General features: G+C 43.8%; 1 protein-coding gene across 2 annotated transcripts in view; it reads left to right on the top strand.

The window, feature by feature from the left end:
- Positions 1-8,019: 8,019 nt before the first annotated feature.
- LOC135393015 (uncharacterized) overlaps positions 8,020-22,121 on the top strand; it is a 126,055-nt gene continuing 111,953 nt past the window's right edge. For both annotated transcript variants that reach the window (XM_064623613.1, XM_064623612.1), the window contains exons 1-2: positions 8,020-8,129; positions 20,611-20,708. In XM_064623613.1, coding sequence (XP_064479683.1) covers positions 8,037-8,129; positions 20,611-20,708 — 191 coding nt within the window. In that variant the 5' untranslated portion in view covers positions 8,020-8,036. The remainder of the gene's footprint in view (positions 8,130-20,610; positions 20,709-22,121) is intronic.

Raw genomic sequence — 22,121 nt, 5'->3', positions numbered from 1 at the left:
CAACCTCTCATAGAAGCCGCCCCACCATAGGGCTCGTTCAGCGATAAATTTCCATTGAATTGCTCTTGCAGAAGAATAGTCTTTAATCAGTGGATCCCTTAATATGCTCCAAATGGCACGGAGTTCTTTTGCCACTCTCTTGAACGTCTTTGCATTATCGCTATATACTGTTTGGCAGATTCCCCGTCGCGCTGTAAACCTACGGAATGCCTGCAAAAACTTGGTGGCGGACATATCTTCACAGAGCTCAAGGTGTACTGCTCTAGTGACGGCACAGGTAAAGAGTAAGTAAGTATTCCTTCTTCGTTTCAGCGTCAAAGGTCCTGCGAAATCAACGCCTATGACTTGGAAGGGATGACACATAGCTATACGATCTCTTGGAAGTTGACTGTCTACTTGAACCATGCCTCTGGAATCGTTCTTCTTGCATGTCACGCAATTTTTGATCACTTGCTTGATCTGCTGCCGAGCGCGAATTATCCAGAACCTTTCTCTAACCTGGAGGAGCGTGTCGCGCACTCCAGAGTGAAGCACTTGACGATGCGCCGCTCATATTAATAGTTTGGCGTAGTGCGAGTATGGTGGAATAAGGATTGGGTGTCGAGCTGCAAATGATTGCTGACTTTCGTTCATCCGTCCACCTACCCTTAATATACATTCCTCGTGCAGAAAAGGCCTGAGATCTCGTAGCGAAGATGCCTGAGGTATCGGCTTACTTTCTTGTACACATTTGATTACGTCTCCGAATCTTGAATGTTGAGTCTGCTTTATCCAGTAACTTTCGGCCTGCGTCACTTCGTTCGCCGAAAGTGGTCCTACAAGCTTCGCCGTCTTCCTTGCGTTTGTTTTGAAGCGCATTACCCACGCTGTTACCCGGTGCAGGAAATTGATGTTGCTGAATCTTTCCACATCCAATATCGGTTGTGAGTTCGGTACCACTGTTTGCAGCGCTGTGCCTCTGGTCAGTAGGTCCGCAGGGTTGACGTCCGTTGGTACATACTGCCAGTTGTCTTTTCCAACATTGTCGTGTATTTCCATAACTCGATTACGTACGAAAGGTATCCAGCGTGCTGGATCTCCTTTTATCCAGTTTAGCGCTATCATAGAGTCGGTCCAGAAATAGTTCGCGGTCCTTAACTTAAAGTTCTCTTGGAGATATTTGGACATACGAGAAGACATTAATGCACCGAGCAGCTCTAGTCTCGCCAGCGTTATCTTTTTCAAGAGGGCGATCCTAGACTTTGCCGTTAGTAGTTGTGACTGACAGGTGTCTGGGCTAGCGTCAGAAAAGAAATGTAGCTCTGATTCCGCTTGATCAGATAACTCTGTCCCGTAGTGGCGTGGAATACGTACACCTTTTAGAAGTGACACGTCTTTGTACCAATCTCGCCACTTATCCTGAAGATCAAGCGGTAGTGGAGTATCCCAGTCCAGATTTCGTTTCCATATCGATTGCAGCAGTAGCTTTCCGGTTATTGTATAAGGTAGCACGAATCCCAGCGGGTCATAAATCTGTGCCACCAAACGCATGACATGCCTCTTAGTTGCTGTCGCTTGCAGGTCACCTTCTACGTCATCTTTTAAGTGTAGAGAGAGAGTGTGTCTGTCTCTTGGTTCCATGGTATTCCAAGTACTTTCGTGGTTGTGGCTATCGCAATGGAGTCTTTTTCGTTTCGGAAAGTTGCACGCATTGCCGCACTATTAGATCCCCACTTTTGCAGCTTCATAGACGCCTTCAGAAATATCTGTTGAGTCTCGGTGTACACTCTTTCTGCTTCTTCATCATCCGCTGCTCCGAAAATGATATCATCAAAGTATATTGATTTCTTAAGTAGACTTACGATCTCTTGATGTTCGTTGGCGACTTGTGCAAGGTGATGACGCAAGGTTGCCGCAAGGAGAAATGTACTAGGGGCTGTGCCGAACGTTACCCTCGTCATTCTCCAAGTCTCTATTTTCGGGAGTGGTTGACCCTCCTGTGGCTCCTCCTCGTACCATAAGTAACGTAGCGCGTCCCTGTCTTCTTCCCGAATTACTATCTGCAGAAAGGCTTTCTGCACATCCGCAATCAACGCGACAGAATACAGCCTAAAGTTAAGCAGAACTGTCATTATATGCGGGTTTAAGTTCGGGCCAGGGTCCAAGTTATCGTTCAGCGATGCTGTCCAGTCTTCATGGGACGAGGCTTCAAAAACTATTCTTATCTTCGTGGTCACTCTGTCTTCTCTTATTACTGCCTGATGTGGCATGTAGTATAGGTGTCCTTGACGTCTTATTTCATCCATATCATCTGTGACCTTCTCTGAAACTCCTGAGATGAGATATTCTCGTATAGCACCATCGTATTTCTTCATCAGCTCAGGAGATTTCATTAACCTTCTAGTGACTTGTTGAAGTCGCCGTTCTGCTGTTTTCCTGTTGTCGTTCATTGAGACCATCGCCTTCCACGGCAGCGCGACAACATATCTGTCGTTCTTGAATTCGATAAACTTCTCGAACTCCTCAAGAATTGGATGTCGTTCATCACCCTCTGTCTCATTATCGCGAATGCCGATACAAGGTCCCATATCCGATTCATCATATCGCTTACCTCCTGTTGCGGTGCTGAGCTTATATGCAACACTGTGACGTTGTTGCATTGAGTTGTCTTCACACTGTTCGTGGCTGAGTATGGACCTTGCAGAGTCCAGCCAAGTGTTGTTTCAATGGCGTGTACGCCTTGTTGTAGTTTACGAGCCTTTCCAGTTACAAACTCCCAGTAGTAATCTGCTCCGATGAGAATTCCGATCGATTGATTTTCAGCTGTTTTTGAGGAGTCTGCCGTTATAAGACCGTATTCTTGCATCTCCTCTTTTATATCATTTGCAGGTATTTCAATAACTTGTGTGCATATTGTTTCCACCACGAGTGCTAGGATCTTTTGGTATCCACTTGTGGACTGAGCACGCAAATGAACCTCAACGGTATCTAGTAACTGTGGCCGACTTGATCGAAGTCCAAACGATCCTATTGACACGCTCTCCGTGCAAACACGTTTACATCCTAGAGCTTCAGACAAACCTTTGGTAATAAAAGTGCGTTGACTCCCACCGTCAAATATGAGTCGTATCTGTAGTTCTCTTTTGATTCCTCGGGACCAAGCAGTGGCTGTCTGAAGGAGTACTTGCTTACGTGGACAGGATTCAACTACTGTCGTCTTAAGGCTGACTTGCCTTGATGTTTCTGGGGCGCTTTCTGTAGCTTTTGGTTTATATGTAGGGTCGCACATACTTGATACATGTCGCCCCGAACATGTCCTGCACTTGGGGTGACTTCTGCACTGCTTTGCCGAATGATTAGGCTTGGTGCATCGGAAACACAAGTGCTGTGCTGCCAGCATTTTCTTTTTCTCCTCGAGTGACTTGGGACCTGTACAGTCTGGCGTTGCGTGTCCCGTGACGTTACAGAATGTACACTTATCTCGCTTCCATGGTTTCGCTGTGCTTTGCAGTGTTGTGACATGCGTATCTGTCGGTTGCCTTATTCTGTAGTGAAACGTCGATTTTACAGGGTCAGGCACGGTACTACTTTCGAATGTACGTGTGTTAAGTTCTTCGCGATATTTCACTTCATCGCCTAGGAAAGTTAACAGTATCTTCAAAGCTTGTCTGTGGAACGGAACACTTGCAGTTGTCGATGATTCTGAGGTGCTTTGCCTCGTTTTTTCACCAAGCGTTCTATTGAATTGCAACGCCATATCAGTTGGGAGCGCTCTGAGAAGTACTGGATAGAGCATCGCGCAATATGAATCCATTGTTGTACCTAAACATTCCAATCCTCTAATATGTGCCTGTACGGAATCATGTAGTTTTCTTAGTTGATATATTTGCCGGCTTGATCTTACAGGTTCAAGGTCTGCTAGGCTTTTCAGGTGCTCCTGAATAAGAAGGTTGTCGTTTCCAAAACGATCACGAAGAATCTTGACTGCTGTCTCATACGTGCCTGATGTAAGCTGAAGACCCTTTACTGCACTAGCTGCTTCTCCTTGCAACGCAGCAATGAGATAATTCATCTTATCGCTGAGAGATAGGTTTGGGTTATCATGGATAGTTGACTGAAACTCCAAAACGTTTGCTATTGGCGTCTTTTGCCATCGAATTTCAGTAAGTCTAGTTTTGAAAGCCGGACTGTTCCATGCGCCCAATTAGATACACCCTGTTGCGTAGAATTCTCCTGATGCTGCACGTTAGTCCCTGTGGGATTGTCGTTCATTTCTGCCGTATTTGTCGCAGGTGTTGACGGCGGAACCTTACTCCCCCTTATGAATGCCTTCGCCTTGAAGCTTACTGTTCCTATTCTGTTCTGGTAATCCATCTGCCTCGTATACTCGTCTTCAAATTCGTTTTCAGTAAGCAGCGGCTCGATCTGGCTATCAACTTCTGTAAGGATTGCGTTAATACTCTGAAGACGTTCCATCCTTTCTTCTAAGTCCATTATATCTTGTTCTTCACTACTCGTTCGCCGCTCAATATCATTCAACAATGCGGTTACCTGTGTTCGCAGTACTTTGCGCTTCTTTAACAGTTGGGGCTTTTCCATGTCGGTCGACTTTGCTCCAAGTGTTTCTCGCTGCAATCTTCCCTGTCAATGTTCGATCCGTTCGATGCGATCCTGGTCACGGCACCATTTTGTGGAAGACAAGACAGCTGAGAGGGATGACGATGTGTTTATTGTGTTGAAAGGAACTAGAATGAACGCGATGTCTGTCTCGTGAGAGTAACAGACAGTGACTGATCATCTTCTTTGGTGGTATCTTCAACAGTGGCAAAAGGCGGCATTACTAGTGTGGCTCGTTGCTGCCCAACGCCTGTCCGGATTGCGGAAAGCCTTTGTCGGCGAGTACCAGCTCTCCTGGTTCCAACAGTGGCAACAAACCAGCTTTAACTGTGACGCTAGGGTCATTGGTCCTCCCTCCGAATCCTGGGGAGAGGAAGGTGAATTCTTTGCTATTCCCACCAGGTACTTGATTGTGTATGTGCGCTTATTGTGGGAGTACCACATGTTTTGTGCCTCCACATCTTGTGGCATTTCAGCCTTCAGTTCAGTACAATCAATTATGACCCTGCAGGTTGGGTACAGCAGTGAAATACTAGGCGGCATAGTTGCTCGTATAGCAGCCCTGCTAGGCCAGAACAGCCAGAACCTCGTTGCCGCTGGAGAAATATATTGTTGTACCTCCACGAGAACTGGTCCATCATCTGTCTGGGTGACTGGGTCCCACTGGCGCATTTCATCCATTGCTGAAGGCTGTTCAATACTGACAGTTGATTCATCGACTGCACTCAGCAGCTCATCAGAGACACTGACGTCGGAGGTCTCCCTCCGTCGTTTTGATTTGCCCGACAGGAGGCAAGAAAGAATCCCTAAAATAAGCCTCTCTTCTGTAAGGGCTGAATTTGCCAACTGAAATGACTGAAAGAACACCGGAGTATGAGCATCACAAACAACATAGCAACCGATACCTTTCGCAGCGCGAAGTATCGAAACTAGGTCTCTTCCTGTACACATCAGGAAAAATCGACGTATTGTAGGCAGGACGCCTCTCCTCATCGGCCTTTGTGTTCCCGATGAAATATTTGCTGGATATCCGTGTGTTCTTGCTTAGCTCCCAGGGCTTACCGGAGAGACCAGGAGTCTCTTAGTTATGCAGAGGTAACGTTAGAAAGTAATATACTCACGTTTGCGGGCGAACAACCTGGATCCATGCCGCGCGTCGCTTCTTTTCGTAACTTTTCCAGGGAAAACAATAAAATTTGACCCCAGGCGAGTTACTCTAAGTGGCATTGCACCCCACCCCACACAGCAGTTGATATTGCTATGCATTTAGATGTTAAGCTTTACGCGCAAGTGCACGGAAAACTACTTGCTTGAGGCCGCAAACAGGTGACAGTTCGCTCGCTCCTCCTGCCGCCGGCGTCGACCGTTCCGCAAGGTGGCGCTTCGTTGGAGAGGAACCACGTTCGTTCGGTCCCTATAGAAACGGAGAAAATGGTCCTCGCGGATATGCGGCTCTGACGTCACAGACCTCACCGCCGCCAGTGACGCAGCACACGAAAAGCCACGTGCTTACTGCTGCCAATGGGAATGGACGCAACTCTGAGCGCTCTGACGTCTGCGCTGTGCTCGAGAGTGCGTTCGATGGCTTGTGCCTCGCAAACAGCATGGTACAAAAGTTTCCGGAACGCCGGGGTGGCACATTTCTCGATTGGAACGAAACACCATCAGCAAACAGGAGCGGACACGCTTATTAATCGTCACCCGTTTCTTATGCTATCTCTTCCTGGCAGCTTTCAGGAGGCCGCTCGGATGATGAAACACGCCAATCCCGTGTTCCGTAAACTTTTGTCCCAAGCTGTACGACAAGTGGAATAATTCATTTTTCCTCTACATTCTGGCGTGCAATACAATGCGTCCATTATGTAATGAACCACATCATTTTTGTTTCGAGGAGTCTGTGAGTGGAACCAATTGTCTCATCATATAATAAGCATCCGTCATTTTTCTTTGTTTAGAAATCAAGTGAGGCATGTATTAACTCGTACGTAATGCAGTTTAATTTTCTGGTTTGATTAGTTGTTATCTCTTGAATGCGATTTATCTGTCCCGTTTATTATTTGTTTTTTTCTGTACTGTACTGTGTAGCCTTACTTAACTCATGACCAGTGCTCCACTGACATTTATTAGCTTTTCACGAAGTAACCTTTAACCGGGATTTTCCTTCTAGTTCCTTCACTTCTATGATAATTTTATGCATTATATGAATGAATGAAATAAAAAAATATGATGACAAATGATCTATGAAAGCGTCTCAACCCCCGTAGGTCAACTACTGATGTGCAATCCGTATACGTGATATCTACGGAATTTTGATGTGTTATTAGTAAGTTTAATGAAGCGTGTTTCCTCAAGCGGTTTCGCGGATAACCAAAGACAAAGGAAAATGGGTTAGAAAGTAATCATCTGATTGGTGGGGCGTTATGTTTATTGGGTCTGATTGGGTCATGGCAAAACCAATCGCGGACCGTTTGAGCAAAAACGATTCACTAGATTCCCTATAATATCATCAATTTCGTCCTGATTAACCCCACGCACCTCATTTTTACATTAGCACAAGAATAAGTTAAGAAAGAATCGAATAAAGGGGCGATTTCTAACTAAGCCCAGTGTATTCACCGAGGTCACGCTGGATTCTTTTTCTTTCTGTTTCCGATATCACATGCCATTTAGAGGCCTATTAACGAGGACAATCCAAAAACTACAATGCTACTGGGTAAACAATTATCCACAGAGTACAAAAACTTAGGAGCACAAAACGGACGCGTGCATGCGATGTTGCTGAACACTTACGACACTGCGAGAAATGTAACAGTGGCGCCCCTGCGAGGGGCGCAATGGGAAGAACCCCTATTCGTCTCAGCACTATGATTCTGTGTGGCTTGTTGCTGAGACCAGTTCTTATTAAAATTCCGTGTTAGCGCCGCGAAGCAACTGTGGTTATGAGCGGCGTACAGATGTGGACAGAGAGAGGACGGCAGGAAGGAGAGGGGAGTTAGTATGCGTCCTTGGCCGACTTCGGGGGGAACTGTGCAAAGTTGCTCTGGAAACTCCGCCGGAAAGCACAGTCGGGTTCGAACCCGCGTCACCTCCCAGTCTCGGTGGGAAGAACGGCCATCCTAACCACTATGCCACGGGAGACAAGTTCATTATGGAAGAGTGCGACAGCCCTATTCGTGTACTTTAATTTCGGCGACTCAGTTGTCTCGCGACGTAAACTCCCAATTATTATTAGAAATTTCGGCGAAATGATACGAAGCTTGCAAGAGTAGCGACACATTGTTGTAAGCGCAAGCTGATGAAACCAGAAACGCACGTTGGTCTGCCACTGTTGCTATGGTGACGGAACAGCTGCATCCACGGAAGAGGCATATATAAGGCGTCGCAAACGCCCCCGTTTTACTCCAACCAGGGATCTACGCTACCAACAAGGGCAATACAAAATGGAGCAGTACATCTCCAATCCCGAAGATCCAGGCACTTATACAGAACTCAGAGAGTTTCGATCGCAGGAGGGCTATCACCTGATCGCTACAGTAAGCATATTCTCTTTATTTCTTTCATATTAACACAAGAAAGCTGGAGATTGTGCGATAATCTGTGAACAAGGATCGTTTTCACTACACCAAGAAAGGCAAAGGAAATTGTTGAGATCCTGAAAGCACGTTCAATTTGTTTCCTGTATTGTCCCACTGCTACACTAATCCATAGCCGACATGACCAATGCGACTTCTCAATTAACTGCTTTTGTGTACCTTTCATTCCAGTAAAAGAAATTCTTTCACTTGAATTCCATTTCGTAAAGCCTCAGATTGCCTCTCTGGATTGTCACGCTTCATGAGGTGGAGAGGGTGACGGTGAATCTCGTTCCTTTTGAGTACCTTTTATTCCACTAAAAGAAATTCTTCGCTTGAATTCCATTTTGTAAAGCCTCAGATTGGTCTCTCTGCATTGTCACGCTTCTTGAGGTGGAGAGGGTGACTATGAATCTCGTTCCTTTTGTGTACCTTTCATTCCACTAAAAGAAATTCTTTCACTTGAATTCCATTTTGTAAGGCCTCGGATGGGTCTGTCCGCATTGTCGCGCTTCTTCAGAAGGATAGGGAGACGATGAATCTCGTTCCTTTTGTGTACCTTTTATTCCACTAAAAGAAATTCTTCACTTGAATTTCATTTTGTAAAGCCTCAGATTGGTCTCTCTGCATTGTCACGCTTCATGAGGTGGAGAGGGTGAGGATGGATCTCGTTTTTTTTTTGTGTACCTTTCATTCCACTAAAAGAAATTCTTTCACTTGAATTCCATTTCGTAAAGCATCGGATTGGTCTCTCTGCAATGTCACGCTTCATGAGGTGGAGAAGGTGATGATGAATGCCGTTCCTTTTGTGTACCTTTCATTCCACTAAAATAAATTATTTCACTTGAATTCCATTCGTAAAGCCCCGGATTGGTCTGTCCGCATTGTCGCGCTTCTTGATGTGGAGAGGGTAACGATGAATCTCGTTCCTTTTGTGTACCTTTCATTCCACTAAAAGAAATTCTTTCACTTGAATTCCATTCGTAAAGCCTCAGATTGGTCTGTCCGCATTGTCGCACTTCTTGATGTGGAGAGGGTGACGATGAATCTCGTTCCTTTTGTGTACCTTTCATTCCACTAACAGAAATTCTTTCACTTGAATTCCATTTTGTAAAGCCTCGGATGGGTCTGTCCGCATTGTCACGCTTCTTGAGGTGGAGAGGGTGACGATGAATCTCGTTCCTTTTGTGTACCTTTCATTCCACTAAAAGAAATTCTTTCACTTGAATTCCATTCGTAAAGCCTCAGATTGGTCTGTCCGCATTGTCGCACTTCTTGATGTGGAGAGGGTGACGATGAATCTCGTTCCTTTTGTGTACCTTTCATTCCACTAAAAGAAATTCTTTCACTTGAATTCCATTCGTAAGGCCCCGGATTGGTCTGTCCACATTGTCGCGCTTCTTGATGTGGAGAGGGTAACGATGAATCTCGTTCCTTTTGTGTACCTTTCATTCCACTAAAAGAAATTCTTTCACTTGAATTCCATTTTGTAAAGCCTCGGATGGGTCTGTCCGCATTGTCACGCTTCTTGAGGTGGAGAGGATGACGATGAATCTCGTTCCTATTGTGTACCTTTCATTCCACTAAAAGAAATTCTTTCACTTGAATTCCATTTTGTAAAGCCTCGGATGGGTCTGTCCGCATTGTCACGCTTCTTGAGGTGGAGAGGGTGACGATGAATCTCGTTCCTTTTGTGTACCTTTCATTCCACTAAAAGAAATTCTTTCACTTGAATTCCATTCGTAAAGCCTCAGATTGGTCTGTCCGCATTGTCGCACTTCTTGATGTGGAGAGGGTGACGATGAATCTCGTTCCTTTTGTGTACCTTTCATTCCACTAAAAGAAATTCTTTCACTTGAATTCCATTCGTAAAGCCCCGGATTGGTCTGTCCACATTGTCGCGCTTCTTGATGTGGAGAGGGTAACGATGAATCTCGTTCCTTTTGTGTACCTTTCATTCCACTAAAAGAAATTCTTTCACTTGAATTCCATTTTGTAAAGCCTCGGATGGGTCTGTCCGCATTGTCACGCTTCTTGAGGTGGAGAGTGTGACGATGAATCTCGTTCCTTTTGTGTACCTTTCATTCCACTAAAAGAAATTTTTTCACTTGAATTCCATTCGTAAAGCCTCAGATTGGTCTGTCCGCATTGTCGCACTTCTTGATGTGGAGAGGGTAACGATGAATCTCGTTCCTTTTGTGTACCTTTCATTCCACTAACAGAAATTCTTTCACTTGAATTCCATTTTGTAAAGCCTCGGATGGGTCTGTCCGCATTGTCACGCTTCTTGAGGTGGAGAGGATGACGATGAATCTCGTTCCTATTGTGTACCTTTCATTCCACTAAAAGAAATTCTTTCACTTGAATTCCATTTTGTAAAGCCTCGGATGGGTCTGTCAGCATTGTCACGCTTCTTGAGGTGGAGAGGATGACGATGAATCTCGTTCCTATTGTGTACCTTTCATTCCACTAACAGAAATTCTTTCACTTGAATTCCATTTTGTAAAGCCTCGGATGGGTCTGTCAGCATTGTCACGCTTCTTGAGGTGGAGAGGGTGACGATGAACCTCGTTCCTTTTGTGTACCTTTCATTCTACTGACAGAAATTATTTCACTTGAATTCCATTTTGTAAAGCCTCGGATGGGTCTGTCCGCATTGTCACGCTTCTTGAGGTGGAGAGGGCGACGATGAATCTCGTTCCTTTTGTGTACCTTTCATTCCACTAACAGAAATTCTTTCACTTGAATTCCATTTTGTAAAGCCTCGGATGGGTCTGTCCGCATTGTCACGCTTCTTGAGGTGGAGAGGGCGACGATGAATCTCGTTCCTTTTGTGTACCTTTCATTCCACTAACAGAAATTCTTTCACTTGAATTCCATTTTGTAAAGCCTCGGATGGGTCTGTCCGCATTGTCACGCTTCTTGAGGTGGAGAGGGCGACGATGAATCTCGTTCCTTTTGTGTACCTTTCATTCCACTAACAGAAATTCTTTCACTTGAATTCCATTTTGTAAAGCCTCGGATGGGTCTGTCCGCATTGTCACGCTTCTTGAGGTGGAGAGGGCGACGATGAATCTCGTTCCTTTTGTGTACCTTTCATTCCACTAACAGAAATTCTTTCACTTGAATTCCATTTTGTAAAGCCTCGGATGGGTCTGTCCGCATTGTCACGCTTCTTGAGGTGGAGAGGATGACGATGAATCTCGTTCCTATTGTGTACCTTTCATTCCACTAAAAGAAATTCTTTCACTTGAATTCCATTTTGTAAAGCCTCGGATGGGTCTGTCAGCATTGTCACGCTTCTTGAGGTGGAGAGGATGACGATGAATCTCGTTCCTATTGTGTACCTTTCATTCCACTAACAGAAATTCTTTCACTTGAATTCCATTTTGTAAAGCCTCGGATGGGTCTGTCAGCATTGTCACGCTTCTTGAGGTGGAGAGGGTGACGATGAACCTCGTTCCTTTTGTGTACCTTTCATTCTACTGACAGAAATTATTTCACTTGAATTCCATTTTGTAAAGCCTCGGATGGGTCTGTCCGCATTGTCACGCTTCTTGAGGTGGAGAGGGCGACGATGAATCTCGTTCCTTTTGTGTACCTTTCATTCCACTAACAGAAATTCTTTCACTTGAATTCCATTTTGTAAAGCCTCGGATGGGTCTGTCCGCATTGTCACGCTTCTTGAGGTGGAGAGGGTGACGATGAATCTCGTTCCTTTCGTGTACCTTTCATTCCACTAAAAGAAATTCTTTCATTTGAATTCCATTTTGTAAAGCCTCGGATGGGTCTGTCCGCATTGTCACGCTTCTTGATGTGGAGAGGGTGACGATGAATCTCGTTCCTTTTGTGTACCTTTCATTCCACTAACAGAAATTCTTTCACTTGAATTCCATTCGTAAAGCCTCGGATTGGTCTGTCCGCATTGTCGCGCTTCTTGAGGTGGAGAGGGTGACGATGAATCTCGTTCCTTTTGTGTACCTTTCATTCCACTAAAAGAAATTATTTCACTTGAATTCCATTCGTAAAGCCTGGGATTAGTCTGTCCGCATTGTCGCACTTCTTGATGTGGAGAGGGTGACGATGAATCTCGTTCCTTTTGTGTACCTTTTATTCCACTAAAAGAAATTCTTTCACTTGAATTCCATTTTGTAAAGCCTCGCATGGGTCTGTCCGCATTGTCACGCTTCTTGAGGTGGAGCGGGTGACGATGAATCTCGTTCCTTTTGTGTACCTTTCATTCCACTAAAAGAAATTCTTTCATTTGAATTCCATTTTGTAAAGCCTCGGATGGGTCTGTCCGCATTGTCACGCTTCTTGAGGTGGAGAGGGTGACGATGAATCTCGTTCCTTTTGGGTACCTTTCATTCCACTAACAGAAATTCTTTCACTTGAATTCCATTTTGTAAAGCCTCGGATGGGTCTGTCCGCATTGTCGCGCTTCTTGAGGTGGAGAGAGTGACGATGAATCTCGTTCCTTTTGTGTACCTTTCATTCCACTAACAGAAATTCTTTCACTTGAATTCCATTTTGTAAAGCCTCGGATTGGTCTGTCCGCATTGTCGCACTTCTTGATGTGGAGAGGGTGACGATGAATCTCGTTCCTTTTGTGTACCTTTCATTCCACTAACAGAAATTCTTTCACTTGAATTCCATTCGTAAAGCCTCGGATTGGTCTGTCCGCATTGTCGCGCTTCTTGAGGTGGAGAGGGTGACGATGAATCTCGTTCCTTTTGTGTACCTTTCATTCCACTAAAAGAAATTATTTCACTTGAATTCCATTCGTAAAGCCTGGGACTAGTCTGTCCGCATTGTCGCACTTCTTGATGTGGAGAGGGTGACGATGAATCTCGTTCCTTTTGTGTACCTTTTATTCCACTAAAAGAAATTCTTTCACTTGAATTCCATTTTGTAAAGCCTCGGATGGGTCTGTCCGCATTGTCGCGCTTCTTGAGGTGGAGAGGGTGACGATGAATCTCGTTCCTTTTGTGTACCTTTCATTCCACTAACAGAAATTCTTTCACTTGAATTCCATTTTGTAAAGCCTCGGATTGGTCTGTCCGCATTGTCGCACTTCTTGATGTGGAGAGGGTGACGATGAATCTCGTTCCTTTTGTGTACCTTTCATTCCACTAACAGAAATTCTTTCACTTGAATTCCATTCGTAAAGCCTCGGATTGGTCTGTCCGCATTGTCGCGCTTCTTGAGGTGGAGAGGGTGACGATGAATCTCGTTCCTTTTGTGTACCTTTCATTCCACTAAAAGAAATTATTTCACTTGAATTCCATTCGTAAAGCCTGGGATTAGTCTGTCCGCATTGTCGCACTTCTTGATGTGGAGAGGGTGACGATGAATCTCGTTCCTTTTGTGTACCTTTTATTCCACTAAAAGAAATTCTTTCACTTGAATTCCATTTTGTAAAGCCTCGCATGGGTCTGTCCGCATTGTCACGCTTCTTGAGGTGGAGAGGGTGACGATGAATCTCGTTCCTTTTGTGTACCTTTCATTCCACTAACATAAATTCTTTCACTTGAATTCCATTCGTAAAGCCTCCGATTGGTCTGTCCGCATTGTCGCGCTTCTTGAGGTGGAGAGGTTGACTATGAATCTCGTTCCTTTTGTGTACCTTTCATTCCACTAAAAGAAATTCTTTCACTTGAATTCCATTCGTAAAGCTTCGGATTGGTCTGTCCGCATTGTCGCGCTTCTTCAGGTGGAGAGGGCGACGATGAATCTCGTTCCTTTTCTGTACCTTTTATTCCACTAAAAGAAATTCTTTCACTTGAATCCCATTTTGTAAAGCCTCGCATGGGTCTGTCCGCATTGTCACGCTTCTCGAGGTGGAGAGGGTGACGATGAATCTCGTTCCTTTTGTGTACCTTTCATTCCACTAACATAAATTATTTCACTTGAATTCCATTCGTAAAGCCCCGGATTGGTCTGTCCGCATTGTCGCGCTTCTTGAGGTTTAGAGGGTGACTATGAATCTCGTTCCTTTTGTGTACCTTTCACTCCACTAAAAGAAATTCTTTCACTTGAATTCCATTTTGTAAAGCCTCGCATGGGTCTGTCCGCATTGTCACGCTTCTTGAGGAAGAGAGGGAGACGATCAATCTCGTTGCTTTTGTGTATCTTTCATTCCGCTAAAATAAATTCTTTCACATGAATTCCATTCGTAAAGCCTCGGATTGGTCTGTCCGCATTGTCGCGCTTCTTGAGGTGGAGAGGGTGACGATGAATCTCGTTCCTTTTGTGTACCTTTCATTCCACTAAAAGAAATTCTTTCACTTGAATTCCATTCGTAAAGCCTCGGATTGGTTTCTCCTCGTTGTCGCGCTTCTTGAGGAAGAGAGGGAGACGATGAATCTCGTTGATTTTGTGTATCATTCATTCCACTAAAAGAAATTCTTTCACTTGAATTCCATTCGTAAAGCCTCGGATTGGTCTCTCTTCGTTGTCGCGCTTCTTGAGGAAGAGAGGGAGGCGATGAATCTCGTTGATTTTGTGTATCTTTCATTCCACTAAAAGAAATTCTTTCACTTGAATTCCATTCGTAAAGCCTCGGATTGGTTTCTCCTCGTTGTCGCGCTTCTTGAGGAAGAGAGGGAGGCGATGAATCTCGTTGATTTTGTGTATCTTTCATTCCACTAAAAGAAATTCTTTCACTTGAATTCCATTCGTAAAGCCTCGGATTGGTTTCTCCTCGTTGTCGCGCTTCTTGAGGAAGAGAGGGAGACGATGAATCTCGTTGATTTTGTGTATCTTTCATTCCACTAAAAGAAATTCTTTCACATGAATTCCATTCGTAAAGCCTCGGATTGGTCTCTCTTCGTTGTCGCGCTTCTTGAGGAAGAGAGGGAGACGATGAATCTCGTTGATTTTGTGTATCATTCATTCCACTAAAAGAAATTCTTTCACTTGAATTCCATTCGTAAAGCCTCGGATTGGTCTCTCTTCGTTGTCGCGCTTCTTGAGGAAGAGAGGGAGGCGATGAATCTCGTTGATTTTGTGTATCTTTCATTCCACTAAAAGAAATTCTTTCACATGAATTCCATTCGTAAAGCCTCGGATTGGTCTCTCTTCGTTGTCGCGCTTCTTGAGGAAGAGAGGGAGGCGATGAATCTCGTTGATTTTGTGTATCTTTCATTCCACTAAAAGAAATTCTTTCACATGAATTCCATTCGTAAAGCCTCGGATTGGTCTCTCTTCGTTGTCGCGCTTCTTGAGGAAGAGAGGGAGGCGATGAATCTCGTTGATTTTGTGTATCTTTCATTCCACTAAAAGAAATTCTTTCACTTGAATTTCATTCGTAAAGCCTCGGATTGGTCTGTCCGCATTGTCGCGCTTCTTGAGGTGGAGAGGGTGACGATGAATCTCGTTCCTTTTGTGTACCTTTCATTCCACTAAAAGAAATTCTTTCACTTGAATCCCATTTTGTAAAGCCTCGCATGGGTCTGTCCGCATTGTCACGCTTCTTGAGGAAGAAAGGGAGACGATGAATCTCGTTGCTTTTGTGTATCTTTCATTCCGCTAAAATAAATTCTTTCACATGAATTCCATTCGTAAAGCCTCGGATTGGTCTCTCTTCGTTGTCGCGCTTCTTGAGGAAGAGAGGGAGGCGATGAATCTCGTTGATTTTGTGTATCTTTCATTCCACTAAAAGAAATTATTTCACTTGAATTCCATTCGTAAAGCCTCGGATTGGTCTGTCCGCATTGTCGCGCTTCTTGAGGTGGAGAGGGTGACGATGAATCTCGTTCCTTTTGTGTACCTTTCATTCCACTAAAAGAAATTCTTTCACTTGAATTCCATTCGTAAAGCCTCGGATTGGTTTCTCCTCGTTGTCGCGCTTCTTGAGGGAGAGAGGGAGACGATGAATCTCGTTGATTTTGTGTATCTTTCATTCCACTAAAAGAAATTCTTTCACTTGAATTCCATTCGTAAAGCCTCGGATTGGTCTGTCCGCATTGTCGCGCTTCTTGAGGTGGAGAGGGTGACGATGAATCTCGTTCCTTTTGTGTACCTTTCATTCCACTAAAAGAAATTCTTTCACTTGAATTCCATTCGTAAAGCCTCGGATTGGTTTCTCCTCGTTGTCGCGCTTCTTGAGGAAGAGAGGGAGACGATGAATCTCGTTGATTTTGTGTATCTTTCATTCCACTAAAAGAAATCCTTTCACTTGAATTCCATTCGTAAAGCCTCGGATTGGTTTCTCCTCGTTGTCGCGCTTCTTGAGGAAGAGAGGGAGACGATGAATCTCGTTGATTTTGTGTATCTTTCATTCCACTAAAAGAAATTCTTTCACTTGAATTCCATTCGTAAAGCCTCGGATTGGTTTCTCCTCGTTGTCGCGCTTCTTGAGGAAGAGAGGGAGACGATGAATCTCGTTGATTTTGTGTATCTTTCATTCCACTAAAAGAAATTCTTTCACTTGAATTCCATTCGTAAAGCCTCGGATTGGTCTGTCCGCATTGTCGCGCTTCTTGAGGTGGAGAGGGTGACGATGAATCTCGTTCCTTTTGTGTACCTTTCATTCCACTAAAAGAAATTCTTTCACTTGAATTCCATTCGTAAAGCCTCGGATTGGTTTCTCCTCGTTGTCGCGCTTCTTGAGGAAGAGAGGGAGACGATGAATCTCGTTGATTTCGTGTATCTTTCATTCCACTAAAAGAAATTATTTCACTTGAATTCCATTCGTAAAGCCTCGGATTGGTCTGTCCGCATTGTCGCGCTTCTTGAGGTGGAGAGGGTGACGATGAATCTCGTTCCTTTTGTGTACCTTTCATTCCACTAAAAGAAATTCTTTCACTTGAATTCCATTCGTAAAGCCTCGGATTGGTTTCTCCTCGTTGTCGCGCTTCTTGAGGAAGAGAGGGAGACGATAAATCTCGTTGATTTTGTGTATCTTTCATTCCACTAAAAGAAATTCTTTCACTTGAATTCCATTCGTAAAGCCTCGGATTGGTCTGTCCGCATTGTCGCGCTTCTTGAGGTGGAGAGGGTGACGATGAATCTCGTTCCTTTTGTGTACCTTTCATTCCACTAAAAGAAATTCTTTCACTTGAATTCCATTCGTAAAGCCTCGGATTGGTTTCTCCTCGTTGTCGCGCTTCTTGAGGAAGAGAGGGAGACGATAAATCTCGTTGATTTTGTGTATCTTTCATTCCACTAAAAGAAATTCTTTCACTTGAATTCCATTCGTAAAGCCTCGGATTGGTCTGTCCGCATTGTCGCGCTTCTTGAGGTGGAGAGGGTGACGATGAATCTCGTTCCTTTTGTGTACCTTTCATTCCACTAAAAGAAATTCTTTCACTTGAATTCCATTCGTAAAGCCTCGGATTGGTTTCTCCTCGTTGTCGCGCTTCTTGAGGAAGAGAGGGAGACGATGAATCTCGTTGATTTTGTGTATCTTTCATTCCACTAAAAGAAATTCTTTCACATGAATTCCATTCGTAAAGCCTCGGATTGGTCTCTCTTCGTTGTCGCGCTTCTTGAGGAAGAGAGGGAGACGATGAATCTCGTTGATTTTGTGTATCATTCATTCCACTAAAAGAAATTCTTTCACTTGAATTCCATTCGTAAAGCCTCGGATTGGTCTCTCTTCGTTGTCGCGCTTCTTGAGGAAGAGAGGGAGGCGATGAATCTCGTTGATTTTGTGTATCTTTCATTCCACTAAAAGAAATTCTTTCACATGAATTCCATTCGTAAAGCCTCGGATTGGTCTCTCTTCGTTGTCGCGCTTCTTGAGGAAGAGAGGGAGGCGATGAATCTCGTTGATTTTGTGTATCTTTCATTCCACTAAAAGAAATTCTTTCACATGAATTCCATTCGTAAAGCCTCGGATTGGTCTCTCTTCGTTGTCGCGCTTCTTGAGGAAGAGAGGGAGGCGATGAATCTCGTTGATTTTGTGTATCTTTCATTCCACTAAAAGAAATTCTTTCACTTGAATTTCATTCGTAAAGCCTCGGATTGGTCTGTCCGCATTGTCGCGCTTCTTGAGGTGGAGAGGGTGACGATGAATCTCGTTCCTTTTGTGTACCTTTCATTCCACTAAAAGAAATTCTTTCACTTGAATCCCATTTTGTAAAGCCTCGCATGGGTCTGTCCGCATTGTCACGCTTCTTGAGGAAGAAAGGGAGACGATGAATCTCGTTGTTTTTGTGTATCTTTCATTCCGCTAAAATAAATTCTTTCACATGAATTCCATTCGTAAAGCCTCGGATTGGTCTCTCTTCGTTGTCGCGCTTCTTGAGGAAGAGAGGGAGACGATGAATCTCGTTGATTTTGTGTATCTTTCATTCCACTAAAAGAAATTATTTCACTTGAATTCCATTCGTAAAGCCTCGGATTGGTCTGTCCGCATTGTCGCGCTTCTTGAGGTGGAGAGGGTGACGATGAATCTCGTTCCTTTTGTGTACCTTTCATTCCACTAAAAGAAATTCTTTCACTTGAATTCCATTCGTAAAGCCTCGGATTGGTTTCTCCTCGTTGTCGCGCTTCTTGAGGGAGAGAGGGAGACGATGAATCTCGTTGATTTTGTGTATCTTTCATTCCACTATAAGAAATTCTTTCACTTGAATTCCATTCGTAAAGCCTCGGATTGGTCTGTCCGCATTGTCGCGCTTCTTGAGGTGGAGAGGGTGACGATGAATCTCGTTCCTTTTGTGTACCTTTCATTCCACTAAAAGAAATTCTTTCACTTGAATTCCATTCGTAAAGCCTCGGATTGGTTTCTCCTCGTTGTCGCGCTTCTTGAGGAAGAGAGGGAGACGATGAATCTCGTTGATTTTGTGTATCTTTCATTCCACTAAAAGAAATTCTTTCACTTGAATTCCATTCGTAAAGCCTCGGATTGGTTTCTCCTCGTTGTCGCGCTTCTTGAGGAAGAGAGGGAGACGATGAATGTCGTTGATTTTGTGTATCTTTCATTCCACTAAAAGAAATTCTTTCACTTGAATTCCATTCGTAAAGCCTCGGATTGGTTTCTCCTCGTTGTCGCGCTTCTTGAGGAAGAGAGGGAGACGATGAATCTCGTTGATTTTGTGTATCTTTCATTCCACTAAAAGAAATTCTTTCACTTGAATTCCATTCGTAAAGCCTCGGATTGGTCTGTCCGCATTGTCGCGCTTCTTGAGGTGGAGAGGTTGACGATGAATCTCGTTCCTTTTGTGTACCTTTCATTCCACTAAAAGAAATTCTTTCACTTGAATTCCATTCGTAAAGCCTCGGATTGGTTTCTCCTCGTTGTCGCGCTTCTTGAGGAAGAGAGGGAGACGATGAATCTCGTTGATTTTGTGTATCTTTCATTCCACTAAAAGAAATTCTTTCACTTGAATTCCATTCGTAAAGCCTCGGATTGGTCTGTCCGCATTGTCGCGCTTCTTGAGGTGGAGAGGGTGACGATGAATCTCGTTCCTTTTGTGTACCTTTCATTCCACTAAAAGAAATTCTTTCACTTGAATTCCATTCGTAAAGCCTCGGATTGGTTTCTCCTCGTTGTCGCGCTTCTTGAGGAAGAGAGGGAGACGATGAATCTCGTTGATTTTGTGTATCTTTCATTCCACTAAAAGAAATTCTTTCACTTGAATTCCATTCGTAAAGCCTCGGATTGGTCTGTCCGCATTGTCGCGCTTCTTGAGGTGGAGAGGGTGACGATGAATCTCGTTCCTTTTGTGTACCTTTCATTCCACTAAAAGAAATTCTTTCACTTGAATTCCATTCGTAAAGCCTCGGATTGGTTTCTCCTCGTTGTCGCGCTTCTTGAGGAAGAGAGGGAGACGATAAATCTCGTTGATTTTGTGTATCTTTCATTCCACTAAAAGAAATTCTTTCACTTGAATTCCATTCGTAAAGCCTCGGATTGGTCTGTCCGCATTGTCGCGCTTCTTGAGGTGGAGAGGGTGACGATGAATCTCGTTCCTTTTGTGTACCTTTCATTCCACTAACAGAAATTCTTTCACTTGAATTCCATTCGTAAAGCCTCGGATTGGTTTCTCCTCGTTGTCGCGCTTCTTGAGGAAGAGAGGGAGACGATGAATCTCGTTGATTTTGTGTATCTTTCATTCCACTAAAAGAAATTCTTTCACTTGAATTCCATTCGTAAAGCCTCGGATTGATTTCTCCGCATTGTGGCGCTTTTTGAGGAGGAGAGGGAGACGACCAATCTCGTTCCTTTTGTGTTTCTTTGATTCCGCTAAGAGAAATTGTTTGACTTCAGTTCCATTCTTGAAGCACAAAATGAGATTATTTGCTGCGCTGTCCATGGAGACCATCGTTTGACTTTCGTCAACGTCCATGATATTTGCCTTTCTGATTAGAGATGTGGGACGATTCTCTGTAGTCCCCCCCCCCCCCACCCCGCCAAAAAAAAAGGCAGCAGTGAGTGCAACATATATGATTGCCATTGTGCCCAAGTAACAGCCTCCAATATTTCACATTCCAGGTTCCCCTAACTACAAAGTTCACGATCGAAACGATTACAAAGCTTCCAAAGGGCACACAAGTCAACCTTACTTTCTACTGCATTGCAGACAAGCCGACGTGAGTTCCGTATATGTTCAGAAGTATCATCGTTGAAGTAAAACCTCAGTAGGAATGAAACGGCAAATTTTCATTAAAGAGGGAGATTATTTCAAGGCATGTTAACTTTTACTAAACAGTAATTGAGAGAAAAGTTAACGAAGAGGATGCAAGACTATGGCTGCCCAGCACACCATAGGGTTTGTTACTTTTGAGTGAGTTTAACGAGTAATATACGCTGCAGAAAACTGCATTTATTCTGTTTCTAACCGGGATTTTTGCTCACGTCACTCATGTTTGAATGGTCTGGAACTCTTCTTTTTGTTGTGTATCGTCTAACCAGAGCCGCGACAAAATTTTTATTACGGTGGTCCGATGATACTCCATCGTTACAGGTCATTGAATAAGAAATCTGTCGCGTTGCCCCGAAGATTACTGTTTGATACTGATGATGATGATCATATACGCATCACAAAACATTAGTAGTCGTATTCCATTTACTATATTTCACAATACCTGAACGAACGCTGTATGTCGTGTCGTGTTTTACCCCTGTCAGACGATATTATAAGTGCCAGTTAACATACCGAATCTGGGGATTTTCAAAAGGCATTTGTAGAGTAGTCCCTATCAGACAAGGGGGGGCATAAAGGGGCCCCTTGTTGCAGGCGCCGCCTACAGTCAGTTTCATTCTCTAAAGTTTCAGTTTCAATTTATTTTTCCTTTGCGGATGGAAGTCGGGATAAAAAGCCATTAGGCTTGACAGAGATCCCGCTCCCATTACACAACGCACAGCAGCAGTCACATGCGAACAAAGAGAATGTTATACATGTCAAGAACAAAGCCACCAAAAAACGAATACTCCATTCCATATCTAGGAAAAAGGAAACAATTCTATTTTTAAACATTAACAGGAAAACGGAAACCATACTAATGTATTTATTAAGAACAGTAGTTAGGAGATATTGCAATGATTGTTTGCCATAATTTGTTTGACATCGCCGTGTATAAAACTGTTCGGCACGAAACTGGTAGGGAGAGGGGCGTTTTTGAATGTTACAAAGTTGCAAAAACGCTGTGTTGTCTTGCCGAGTGCTCACCGAGTACGTCAATGCAAGTCTGTAATGGAGGAACTTCTGTATAGGGATATTGTTATAGTATCTAAATAAATCTGGAATCTATGAGAAACGGCGAGTTCCAGCAATAATCCTAAGTGCTCTCGTTTGCAAACGGGATAACATATTTATATTACCAAGTGTAGTCGTGCCCCATACAAGAAAGCAGTAACTATATTTCGAGACGAACAATGCATTGTAAACTTGCAATTTTACCTTTTCCGGCAAGAAGTATCGGTACCTACTTAACATACCATTTATGGCAGCTAGTTTTTTCGCAACATTCCTAATATGTATATTCCAGTTTAGACACTCTGAG

Source organism: Ornithodoros turicata, chromosome 4 (genome assembly GCF_037126465.1).
Source record: "Ornithodoros turicata isolate Travis chromosome 4, ASM3712646v1, whole genome shotgun sequence".
Taxonomy (NCBI): domain Eukaryota; kingdom Metazoa; phylum Arthropoda; class Arachnida; order Ixodida; family Argasidae; genus Ornithodoros; species Ornithodoros turicata.
The sequence above is the reverse complement of the archived record's forward strand: the minus strand, read 5'-3'. Positions and strand labels throughout refer to the sequence as shown.